At 41.6% G+C, this 12,669-nt stretch overlaps 1 protein-coding gene across 1 annotated transcript in view; it reads left to right on the top strand.

Annotated features, from left to right (window-relative positions):
- Positions 1-2,444: 2,444 nt before the first annotated feature.
- LOC126458460 (cAMP-dependent protein kinase catalytic subunit 3-like) overlaps positions 2,445-12,669 on the top strand; it is a 284,795-nt gene continuing 274,570 nt past the window's right edge. Inside the window, exon 1 of the mRNA XM_050095531.1 lies at positions 2,445-2,685. Coding sequence (XP_049951488.1) covers positions 2,532-2,685 — 154 coding nt within the window. The 5' untranslated portion in view covers positions 2,445-2,531. The remainder of the gene's footprint in view (positions 2,686-12,669) is intronic.

The following is a 12,669-nucleotide window of genomic DNA, read 5'->3' as shown; positions in this document are numbered from 1 at the left end:
TTCCTTCGAAAAGGGTACGGTGGTTTTCCTTCCTTATCTTTGAACTAGTCCGAGCTCGTGCTTCGTCCCTAATATCCGCTCTGTCGGCGGGACGTTAAACTCCTTCCTTCTTTGCAAAGCTGTTTCCTGCCTGGAAAAATTTAAGTTATTCGTGTCCTTATTAAAATTTGGAATAAACTTTTCCAGTGCTTGGAGACACAGTAGAGGTCTATGCGAAACATGAATTTCAGATTTTGCGTGTTTTTTCTAGGAGTCAGAATTTTTAACGGGGTGGACCACGATGGCGCTCAAGTATGGAACCGATTTTCATGGTTCTTTTTCAGTAACATAAGAAACAATTTACAAAAATTGCTTTAGACGTTTATTCTACACCCTTAAGATTGTATTACGCATTTTCTTAAGTAATAACTTGCACTCAGAAGCTACTAGATGACATCGACGAAAGGCCTTCGCGGGGTGCAAGAGCAGCTGGTGGCAGTTCTGAATGTCTCAATACTCAACCTGGAACAAAATTTCAAAAACTGCTTTGAAACTGACGATATTATCTAAGGTAATACATAGGTATATTTTTAAAACATGTTTTTTTAACAAAATAGCGGCACTCCGAAATAAGTCAATGTTTTCGAAAAGTCGCTACAAAGACATCTTCCAGGACTCGCAGTTAAAATATATTGAAAAAATCCTACGTATTACGGTAGAAACAACGCCGACTCACTAGTTACAGAAAGGTATAACGTTAATGTATGTATATTTAATGAGTTGCAGCTCCTGCCAACTTGAAAAATGTTGTTTTGAAAAAATAAGCGTTTAAAGTTTCAACTTGTGTTTTGTAATATTGAAGCAAAACAAATTTATAATCAGTAATCGCAGCACCGTAAAACTGGACTCTTTCTTGGCGATGTCGAAACAATCTCATTTTGACGAAATTATGTCGATTAATTGGCTTCTGCTTAGCAGTCGAAGCGTTTTTGCACGACTGGGATTACTTTTTTTAACCTTTCCTGTCCGTATAAATGCGTTGGTTTGTAATTTTCACGTTTTACTTCGTATAAAAAACAAGCGAACTGTCAGGTTAAGCAGATGCGACACAAGCACGTGCTTTCAGACTCTTAACCGTAAAGAGTCATGTTACGAAGAAAAATCTTGTTCAAGTATAGTAGTTTCGTTGATACTAATGCTGTCTGCGGCACTACCCGAAACTAAAAGAGCCCTCACCTCGTCGGTAACTACTATAGTATTACATCTACATCCACATGTACATGGATACTCTGCAAATCACACGTAAGTTCCTGGTAGAGGGTTCATCGAACCACCTTCACAATTATTCTCTCTTATTCCATTCTTAACAGCGCGCGGAAAAAAAGGAACACTATGTTTTTCCGCGCGAGCTCTGTTTTACCTTATTTTATTATCACGATCGTTTCTCCCTATGTAGGTCTGAGTCAACAAAATATTTTCACATTCAGAGGAGAAAGTTTGTGACTGTCCCAACGTGGAGCGCCTTTGTTTTAATGATGTCCACCACAAAGCCTGTATCATGTCCGTGACACTCTCTCCCCTGTATCTCGACAATACAAAACGTGCTGCCCTTCTCTGAACTTTCTCGATGTACTCCTTTAATCCTATCTGAGGAGGATCCCACAACGCACAGAAGTACTCCAAAAGAGGACGAACAAGTGTAGTGTAGGCAGTTTCCTTATTTCGTAGATCTGCCAATAGAACGAAGTCCTTGGTTCGCCTTCTCCACAATGTTTTCTATATGTTATTTCGAATATGAGTTGTAATTGTAATTCCTAGGTATTTAGGTGAATTTACGGCCTTTAGATGTGGTTGATAAACTGAAGTTTAACAGATTCCTTTAAGCACTCATGTGGATGACCTCACTCTGGCTGCATTTGAGCGCTCGGATACTGCACACCTCCATGTAACAAATCACGGCTTTAACATTTTTTAAATAATTTATGGCACATTTTATATGACTGAATATTACAAGCAGACTATCTAAGTAACATTTTAAACAAATAAAAATTAGGTTAAAAACAATTTTACGCTGGTCTACCCCCTTGAAGCGATTTCTATTGCCGTGAAGATTGGAACGCTTTGGCGTTTCCTTGCAGATAGTACTTGTCGCAACAAGGCCGCAACTTTCGACCTTAAATCTCAGTTGCCAACTAATTTAAATCAGACTATAAGTTAAATAGCACCAGCGAGAATCAGTCGCCTTCTTGAATTATTTAGAGTATGGGATGGCTTCAAGAACTTTTTGCTGTGACTCGAGACATCAATGACCAGCGCTTTAGTGCGCTGCTTTGCACACGGCTGCCGAGCTCGCCGTGGTCAAGGTGCCAGCCGCGATGTAAACAAACAACGAGCGTCGCTAGTTTTCGAGAACGCCACTGGCCGCGCTGGCGGCGCAGCGCGCGCGAGCTGCGGCAACGGTGGGTGGCGGGCTTTCAGTGCTTGGCCGGTGTGCGGCGAGTGAGGTTTGTAGTCGGTTCTTTGGGGATGGTAGTTCGCGGACCGCTGCACTGATGGCCTCGTCCAAAGTGGCGCGTCTGCGCCAGCAGCAGGCGTCGGGCACCGCGTGCATCACCGGAAAGGAGCCTCTCATCTCTGCCGATGCCGGAGACTCCGACAGCGAGAAGGACCGCGGTCTTAAGGACTTTGACATCATCAAAACTATAGGTACGTTTGACAGCAGCCACACTAATCACAGCTAGCTCATCCATTATCTCTCACATTATGATTATTCAAAAACAATTTTCATACTTATGTTGTGTCATGTCATGTACTTAGATTTTGTCTTGCGAGTTATTTGGTTTTCGCAGGGTGTCATTGTCCTGTGTAGAATGAAATGTTGCGCAACATAACAGGATTTGTCATTTGAAATGTCGTCAGAATTATTATTTTTTTCCTCTCTTACCTACCTAATTCATAAATCGGTGCTAAATTAAGCACAGAAATTAAGCAGTCAGTTCTCTTTGTTTTCATTAAACGACATAGACGTGGATTTGTCGTCGTTGGTGGTTTCTACATAAAGAATAAATAGTTTTTGAGGAAATCTCATTGTTGATGTTACAGAGCATTGTCACGGCGTGTTCGTGGCCTTAATACCGCAAATGCTTTTCTCGAGAGTGGAAACTTTCCGGAGGAAAATTAACAGAAGACTGTGGTGTTGCGATTGCCTCCGTTATCCTGATGTGTCAAATCAGTTTCAAATGTGCCTTTTGAGACATTGTCTTCTTATGAAGTTGTATTTGCTTCAGTCTTGCAGACAGGATTTAGTAATTAGCTGACAACAGTTTTCACCTGTACTCTTTGAATATGTGTTTTCATTTGCGTTAGCTTACATGAAAGTAAATTTGCATTTAAGCATCATAATTAATTATAATCGCAATTCACGACGTATTTGTTTACGTAGGTGGTAATACATATACTTGTGCGACTACAGAACCACGTTCGTATTCTGTTCATTAAAGAAGAGTTTTTCTCAACTTTTATATTTTCTCTCAAATTCACCTGGCTACTACACCGACCGGCAGCTGAAGCAGCGTTGAAGAAACTATAACATCGGCATTAGCGGGCAACGACCCATGTCTCTTTTAATAGGTAAACGTGGATTAACATAAAAAGTGAAGATCGGGAATCAGTGACCTCTCGATGACTAGGAACGTATGATGTAAAAATAGGCGGTGTTGAAGGATTTGATAAAGGCACATATTCATTATTGTCCATCTGCTTGTCTTAAATACTACTGGGAGGCTGGAACCTAACGCGGAGTCAGCGTTTTCGCTGTTTCTAAAATTTCTTTCCTGTCATCTGTTTTTTGGCGGGTGTTAGTGTTGCAGCGCTACGGCGACGTGCGGAAGTGGAAATGCGTAGCTGTCATCGGCGGAAGTTTGATAAGCTATGCCCGACCAAAGGATGATATGCGCTCGGTCGCAGTCTTTAGATATACCCTTGCAACAAGATGGTTTATTTAAGGGGGTCATTCCATCAGATAGGTGACACAGAGTTCGCACGTTATTAAAGCGAAAGGGTATTTTATAGCACTGGCATCTTTCGTTTTTCGAAGAGTATATTACCGGTATTCTCTCTGTGATTCTGTACGCTTGCAACTAAATGAAGAAACAGAGAAACAAAAGAATATCAATCTGTGGAGATAGCGCCACTAGAGGCCCAGCTATAGCCCAGCTGGAGAAATGAGAGTTCTTTTCTTGAAAGAACCATCAAGACATTACCTGAAATGAGTTAGGGATACTATCTACGCAACTACCTAAATACAACACTACGTTGTAAATAAATGTGTACATCCGTAATCACAATATTTACTAAAAAAATAAGTGTTAAGTATAATTTATCCTACCACATCTTCTGTCTTCTGTATCAAATAACTCTTGCAATCGTGTTTAGTAATTGTAGTAGTTTCCACAGTTTCCCCATTTTTAATCTATGTTACTGGGAACTGAGCCATCATTACCCATAACATACCCTTTTTCCTACACCATAATATGCGTCACCAGTGCTGTGCCATTGCCAGTGTGTTTAAACTATTCACTATGGGAGATGTGGCACTGTTGTTTCTATGATTTGCACCTTTCCTTAACCTCTCATGTATGGTGTGGCAGGCACGTTACATGTACGTAACATAGGTAAGTTAAATCAAATCACTAGAAACACCAGCTGTAGTATAAAAAGGATGTTCAAGAATTATTGAAATCTTTTCACACATACATAAGTTACAAAAATTGTATTTCTAGTCGTACTAGCAAGCAGCTACACCACATGATCCCACTAGCAGTTAAAGAATATCAAGTTAGAAGCGTAAACAATAGTTACTCATTCGTGGCCTAACTATAAACAAAAATAATATTGTGAGTTTATAATGAAAATATACAAAAGTGTTTTTAGTACCCATGGTAAAGCATGTACTTGTTTTGCAGTTGAAATTCGGGAATCATGCAAGTAATGTCAATTTTTGAATCACTTTATGAAACAGGAAGCAACATCTAGAAAAAATCTGATAAAATATATGCTGCAGTAATTTTGACTAGTTAAACACTAATGGCTGACTAAACTGCTGAAAATCCAAGCAGCGAATCATGTCTGGTGAAGAAGCGAACATACGTGTTTGGCAGCAGATTGACCCATTCTCCAAAACTATTAAAAACCCAAGAAAAGAAACATGTAGTAGCAGTCTCATATCCGCTACAGATTATTATTCGTATGTTCCTTCGAGAATAAATGGCAAGGTCAAAGCGATTTGCTGCTCGTGTTATTGCAGAAGATCGTGTCTTGACCATGGAAACAAAAGAATTTTGGTTTATTCCAGCATTGGGAGTTTCAAAAAAGTATCTGTAACAAGTTGTTAATAGTGGGACATCGCCGTTGTTCTATTGAATATACTGAATATATACAGAAATAACTGTTGTTAAAATCATCTTGAACAAAAAAAGCGAGTTCTTCAATTTTGGAGTTCCCAGTCACATGCGACGAGACGCGACGGTGCTGCCAGTGCCCAATATCCAAATTTAGGCATTACAAAAAAATGGCTCTGAGCACTATGGGACTTAACATCTACGGTCATCAGTCCCCTAGAACTTAGAACTACTTAAACCTAACTAACCTAAGGACATCACACAACACCCAGCCATCACGAGGCAGAGAAAATCCCTGACCCCGCCGGGAATCGAACCCGGGCGTGGGTTAGGCATTACATTCGGCACACTGTACTCCGAATGTAGTTATGATGTACTGGACTAGCATCTGGATAGGAGATTGCATACCTGTCAACCTGAGTCTGGCAGTTCAGATCAGGTGTGAGTTAGCACGGTAATTCGAGCTTGATGCACTGAACTAAAGATAAATTATTTTAGATGACTTTTCCTTTGTTACCTGCTTGATATCGGCAAGTGACGTCGCACACCTTTCCCGAGAAATCTATTTCAGCATTTTAATTCTACAAGACTTAATATCCAAGGATTCGAAATTAAGATGCAATATTTTGGTAGGTTCCCGTTGCATTAGGGTTGAAGTTGATCGTATTAACGAAAGTAGTACAAGGAGAAGTGAGATGAGAGATGACATTACCGTATCAGCGACTGTGCTTATCAACCAGTGTTTTATTAATTAACAAGTTACGATCACCAAAGTAAATAAATTCGGACCTGGAAATTGAAGCCTCCAAAGATACTACAATCAGGAGTGCTGTGATATTTCGTTGTAGTTCTTCGGTTGGCACAGCTGTCGCAGATGCGGCCGTTATCGGGAGATTCCGTGTTGCATATAGTTCGTGTACCGAGCTGAGCTGTTTGCTTCTATTACGCCATTAAATTACCGAGCTACAGAAAGAGGTAAATTTACATTACACAACATGTAAACTTTCTAGTTTTCCTTTATTATGCTCAAAACTCGGAACCTTAGACATTTTGCGCGTTTTAAATATTGTATTACGTACCATTTTTAATTGTAGTCAATAAGTTTTATGTTCCTTCTAGTTTTTGTAGTCAACGGGGCTAAAAAGTTTAACATTTGCTTAATTGGGTAGGCAGTCCATGAGTAGGATGCTGCTGCTTTGTGATGTACAAACAGAAGTGTTCTTTTTGCATTAACAATTAAATTTCCTCCATTAGTTGCAAAACCAAGACGAAGCATTTGGAGAATTGTATTTTAGTTGAATTAAATTATTTCACATACGAGATTCGTAGGCAAATATACTGAGACTGCAATTCAGCCACGAAATTCGCAGTCGAGGAAGAAAATGATGAGACCATACTCAGTTAACAAGAGAATGAGTAGATGCGATATTTACGCTAAAATGTAGTCTAGTTTGCAATATTCATACGTTAGAGGCTTGAGTTACGGATGACGTTGAGGCCAATGTATAATGCATGTAAAACATGAGGACGCTGTAGAGAAGAATGCATGATTGATGAGGTATTATCAGTAGCAATTAAAAATTAAACGACGTACCGGCAAGTTGGAAGCCATTGGGGAAAAAAGCGTTAGCTGCAGGAAAGAGAGGAGGAAGAAATTTAATACTGTCCATCGACGACGAGGTCACAGAAAGAGAATAAGCTGGCAATTATTCACAAGGTTACAGCACGAAGTTTCCAGATAGCATTTCCAAGGAATGAGGCTCGCATACACTATAAGGTACTTTGGAACACCATCGATAACGAGAGAGTCGTACGGGGGTATGATCCACGCTCCTTCCGAATGAGTTAGGCGAAGAGCTGTTATATTATTACCGGAACTAACTGACCTCTTCGTAATGCCCAAAATCTTCTTTATCGCATTAATGTCTGAAGAATAACCAGTCTGCAGCAGCCGAATGCTTTTATTGACGTAAGGTATGGCAGTGGACAAGATCATTCAGGTGACTGGATGCCTCCTAAGCCTACCAGGATGCGTTTCACAGTTTGATACTTTGCTCACTATTAGTCACGATGAAAAAGTGGTAATTTCCAAAAATGATTGCCTCTTGAAGTCGCGGGGTCCAAACAATACATATCGAACGTGCGATCCTAAATCGGTCACGCGACCCTGGTGGCGGGCGTTATGAGTGTTTCCGGTGGTCACTGCAGCAATGACAAAAGAAGACCGTTACAAAAATACTCATAATTGCAAAGGAGATGACTTACCTTACTCGTCGCCGGTGTTGTCGTCACGTGAAAGGCCATGTGATGTGTACGCTACGGGAAGAATTCCCTTTTTGCCATAAATTTGCTCTGGTATGTAACTTAGAGCAACTAAGGGAACGACGGAAAACATGAAAATGACGATCACAAATAATTGAACATAACGCCCGCCACCAGAGTCGCATGATCGATTTACAATCGCACGTTTGATATGTATCGTTTGGATCCCGCGACTTCGATAGGCAATCATTCTTGGAAATTACTGAAAACTTTCTCAGTAGGTTGAATGGAAACCTCAGTTTTCGTGTGACATGTGAGATATTAAAGCACGAAACTGTTTCAACCGCTGACAAGACAGGCGTATTTTAAAATAAGGAATTAGTTGTGAATTATCGTAAAGTTGGCCATTTCAACCCTAAGTGTCTTATTTATCACAGTTATCCGCTCATTTTTCGTTTTCGGTGTTTGCGTAGAATAGAAAAAAAAAGTTTGTCATTGATTCAATTGGTCTGCCTCTGTAGCTTAGAGGTGAGAATGTCTGGCTGCTATGCAGGGGACCCGGGTTCGTTTTCTGGTACTGCCAAGACTTTTTCCTTGGCGGATAGACTGGAACGGGGTGCACTCAAATGGATGGGGCCAGTTGAGAAGCTACTTGGATATGAAGTAGCAGCGGAAGGGCCTAGAACACCAGCAATGGCTGGGAGAGCAGTGTGATGAGCCTTTGCGGCTATACACCACGTCCGAATGACGTCATTGGCAGGGGTGATATGGTGGTCAATCGGTCCCGATTTGCACGTCTGAGCTAGAACATGAGGCATTGCCTTGCTTATGATACGTCTGCAGTTGGATAGATACCGCATAGTGATAAAAAAAATCAGGGAAGAAAGAAACGACAATTATGATGTGCGGTTTAAAGCAGCAAAGTTAATATTTGTAGTAGTATGAGTAGGTCTTTTCCTAGCGCGGTCACTTCATAGAGAACCTTACAAATTTTCAGGAACTTCTAAAACTAGCTTGTGTATGATACACATCAGAGAACATAGCAGAATACCAGGTGCGGAGAGGGGGGGGGGGGGGGGGTGATTATATGGATGTGAGCGGAACATGCAGCCAAGTGAATGGGTACAACGTGAACGAAGTAGGTTCTTTGTTGTATTGCAAGAAATAGGAAGAGACGAGACGTAATGCAGGGTGGATTACGTCATTAGGAAAGATGCAGGTACAACTTGAACATATATTGCTTGAAATCGTAATGCATGAAAAAGTCTAGGGGAGTGTATTACGTAGCAGCAGATGTAAAATTGCTGATGGCGGCGGCGGCGGTAGTGGTGGATGCTCTTAAGGCGGAATTCCTCTATTCTTGGAGAAATAAGCGATGCCTTGCTTTAAATATCTACATTGGATCGGGAATCGAATCGTAACACTCGACCGTCTCGAATGCTTAAAGGTCTAAAATTTGCTTCTGGTTGACGCCCATCCATTACAAACTCAGCAGAAGGCATCTCAGGACGTCAAGGAACTAGCGTCCCAGCGAAGATTTTAGCTACGATGTTACTTTAAGGAAATTATTGTACGGTAGGTAGAATTGAAGGTTTGGATCAGAGCGTGTACTCTGGTGGAACCATTTGGTTAGCATTGCCGGGAAAGGCTAGGACTGGGTTTCAGTCCTGCCGCGATAAGGGTTCTAAGACTGTCATAATCGAGAGTACAATTTTCCCATAATACTGTTTCTTGTCGCAAAGGTTAGAGATGACAAGAAGTTATGACAATGTTTCTTAGTCATATCTGGTCCTCAGTTTTGGCAGGTTCTTTAGATTGTCGAAATTTTGTGTCAGTCGTGTAAAGTTCAGTATCGTTATGTGCGAGGAGTACGTATAAGGATGTTTTTTGTTATTGCTGTTCATTTATATGGCTTTGGCTGGTATCCTTTGCCGCCAGAAATGTTGTGTTTATCGAAAAAAATGAGTGATCTAGCCATTAGAAACTTTATACAACACTTAGCTAGTCATAGTCAAGTCTACTTGAAACAACATTTTCTAACAAACCGAGCAAGACAGAGCCAGAGGAAAATTCTGGAGAACTGACTTCAACATTTCTTCCTGCCATCCAGATTTAAATTTTTCGCACATTTGCTGAATCTTTGTCAGGTGTCAGGATGGTTTCTTTGAAAAGAGATGTCCTTCTCCAGCTTCGTTCTATCCGAACCTGATTTCCCTCTCTAATGCCCTGCGGTTTTACCTTACGTTGCTACACATGTACCTGGACGCCTGACAAGCATGCCTGATAAGTCGTTTTGTGCGAGTGTGTTGAAAACTCCTTCGCCTCCACACGGTGCATGCATCAGTTTGTTCTTGATGTATGTGGAGCTCAGGCGACAAGGACTGGCTCGTTTTAGCCGGCTTTGGCGTGGTGATTTTAGAAAAGAGGAAACATTGTTTGTGGGATAAAAACATTAACTGAACTGAAAACATATTCTCATAGTAAATTACTCTGAACTTAAGAAATATCCACACGAATTGTACGCTTATTTTAAGAAGAATAGAGGACAATATTCGAAGCTCCAATTATTCGCAACACCGATCGAAAATTGGGAACTAATCACTATAGAAACTGTAGTGTTACAACAATATTTTGATTTCCCAACTGCTGGAGAGAGTAAAGACTGCATAATGTGCACCTGCACTCACCTCTAACTTGTGAATGTTGCCTTACATACTTCATCTCATCGGACATATTTATTTCTTTCATTCTGTGAACAGTTTTCTGCGAATATATCTTTTTAACGACATGTTCGTTTGTCATAGGACCAGCTGTTTTGTATTTTGTTATATGTATAGCGACTGCGAAACCAGTCTTTGTCTTAGCGTGATGGGCTTTATATTTAACACTCGGGAAACACGGGTGACTGTGGTATAATACAACAAAGTTTCCCAGCAATTTGCTATAGATTTGCTTTATGTTGCAGTGCCGTTACAAAGACTGCCTCACCACTGGCCTTTGCTTGTACAAGCCTGCACGTTGACGATACACAGTCTCCACCGCATCGAGTTTGATATGGTTATACGAGCATAAATGAAGCAATACGGATCATATATCAGGCTACTGGAACAGTCTGAATGCTTCAGTAAAATCACCATACAAACAGTCGTGAATACTTGCAAAGAGTGCTTTGTCATATGGGCTTGTCAATTTTGCAGTTAACTCGTTTGTCTTTATAGCTGTGTCGCTCAAGTGCCTATGGAAAACATCTTTCTCTGACTGCAATCACGGGTCACACTTACTCGGCAAGAATCCCATTTGGCCTGTTCATGGCATGCAATCCTTGTAAGAGTCTGCGAACATTGTCACTGGCTAACGCAGTTTTCCGTCCTGGTCGCTTTTTTATTTTACATATTTTGTATTTATGCATCTTAACGAAAAGCAAAACGAGGATACTGGAATGTAGTCGAATTAAATCGGGTGATGCTGAGGGAATTAGATTAGGAAATGAAGCACTTAAAGTAGTAAATGAGTTTTGCTATTTGGGGAGCAAAATAACTGATGTTGACCGAAGTAGAGAGGATGTAAAATGTAGACTGGCAATGGCAAGGAAAGCGTTTCTGAAGAAGAGAAATTTGTTATCATTGAGTGTAGATTTAAGTGTCAGGAAATCGTTTCTGAAAGTATTTGTATGGAGTGTAGCCATGTATGGAAGTGAAACATGGACGATAAATAGTTTGGACAAAAAGAAGATAGCTTTCGAAATGTGGTGCTACAGAAGAATGCTGAAGATTAGATGGGTAGATCATATAAGTGATGAGGAGGTATTGAATAGAATTGGGGAGAAGAGGCGTTTGTGGCACAACTTGACTAGAAGAAGGGATCGGTTGGTAGGACATGTTCTGAGGCATCAAGGGATCACAAATTTAGTATTGGAGGGCAACATGGAGGGTAAAAATCGTAGAGGGAGACCAAGAGATGAATACACTAAGCAGATTCAGGATGATGTAGGTTGCAGTAGGTACTGGGAGATGAAGAAGCTTGCACAGGACAGAGTAGCATGGAGAGCTGCATCAAACCAGTCTCTGGATAGAAGACGAAAACGACAACAACACACCTTAACGCATTTCAGATTAAGCCGTCATCAGACTGGCCAGTCCTACTAGGGCAATTCCGTCTTTGATCGCCGGCCGGAGTGGCTGTGCGGTTCTAGGCGCTACAGTCTGGAGCCGAGCGACCGCTACAGTCGCAGGTTCGAATCCTGCCTCGGGCATGGATGTGTGTGATGTCCTTAGGTTAGTTAGGTTTAATTAGTTCTAAGTTCTAGGCGACTGATGACCTCAGAAGTTATGTCGCATAGTGCTCAGAGCCATTTGAACCATTTTTGAACCGACTTTGATTTTCCGTAGTTTGCTAATTGGTTGCAGATGTATGCCAGTTTACCTCTTCCGACTAGGCCACTGCCGTTTATCTCCCCTCTCCTTGCCTGACAGTTATGCTCCGTGTCAGTGTCGATGAGACGTTAAACTAGCTTCTTTCCTTTCTGTGTAGCCATGCACCAAGATTTATCGCTCTCAGCCTCAGAGACTGCATCCTGCGCATAAACGTTTCACTCTCTCCCTTCTCTGGAATAAAAGAATCTTAGTGCGTGCCCATATCATTCGCTTTAACACTCAGTTTAATGTCAAAGGCCCGACTGTAGGTGCCTCGCGCAGGCTTTTCAATATTCCCGCCCGTTTCCATTCGCTGTACGTCTCCGCTGAATCGACTGCTTTAACGCGTCGACACGGGCTCGCATTGCAGCGTGTCTTTACGGCAGTACTTGAGCTGATAATGAAAGGGAACAAACGCCGCACATAGAAGCGCGCCCGAGTGAAACCGCGGTCGTTGCTTTCGCCAGTGTCCCGATGACCTCGTTACCCCACCGACGGTGCAGGGCTGTAGCGGCTAACGATGACTATTCAGAGGAAGAGAAGAGGCGCCGGCTATTTGGACCCGCCTCGCGCCGGCTGGAAGGCGAGGTTCGGCGTCCGAAGCGCCAGGTGGCAGG

The sequence above is a fragment of the Schistocerca serialis genome, chromosome 2 (assembly GCF_023864345.2).
Source record: "Schistocerca serialis cubense isolate TAMUIC-IGC-003099 chromosome 2, iqSchSeri2.2, whole genome shotgun sequence".
Lineage (NCBI taxonomy): Eukaryota > Metazoa > Arthropoda > Insecta > Orthoptera > Acrididae > Schistocerca > Schistocerca serialis.
The sequence above is the reverse complement of the archived record's forward strand: the minus strand, read 5'-3'. Positions and strand labels throughout refer to the sequence as shown.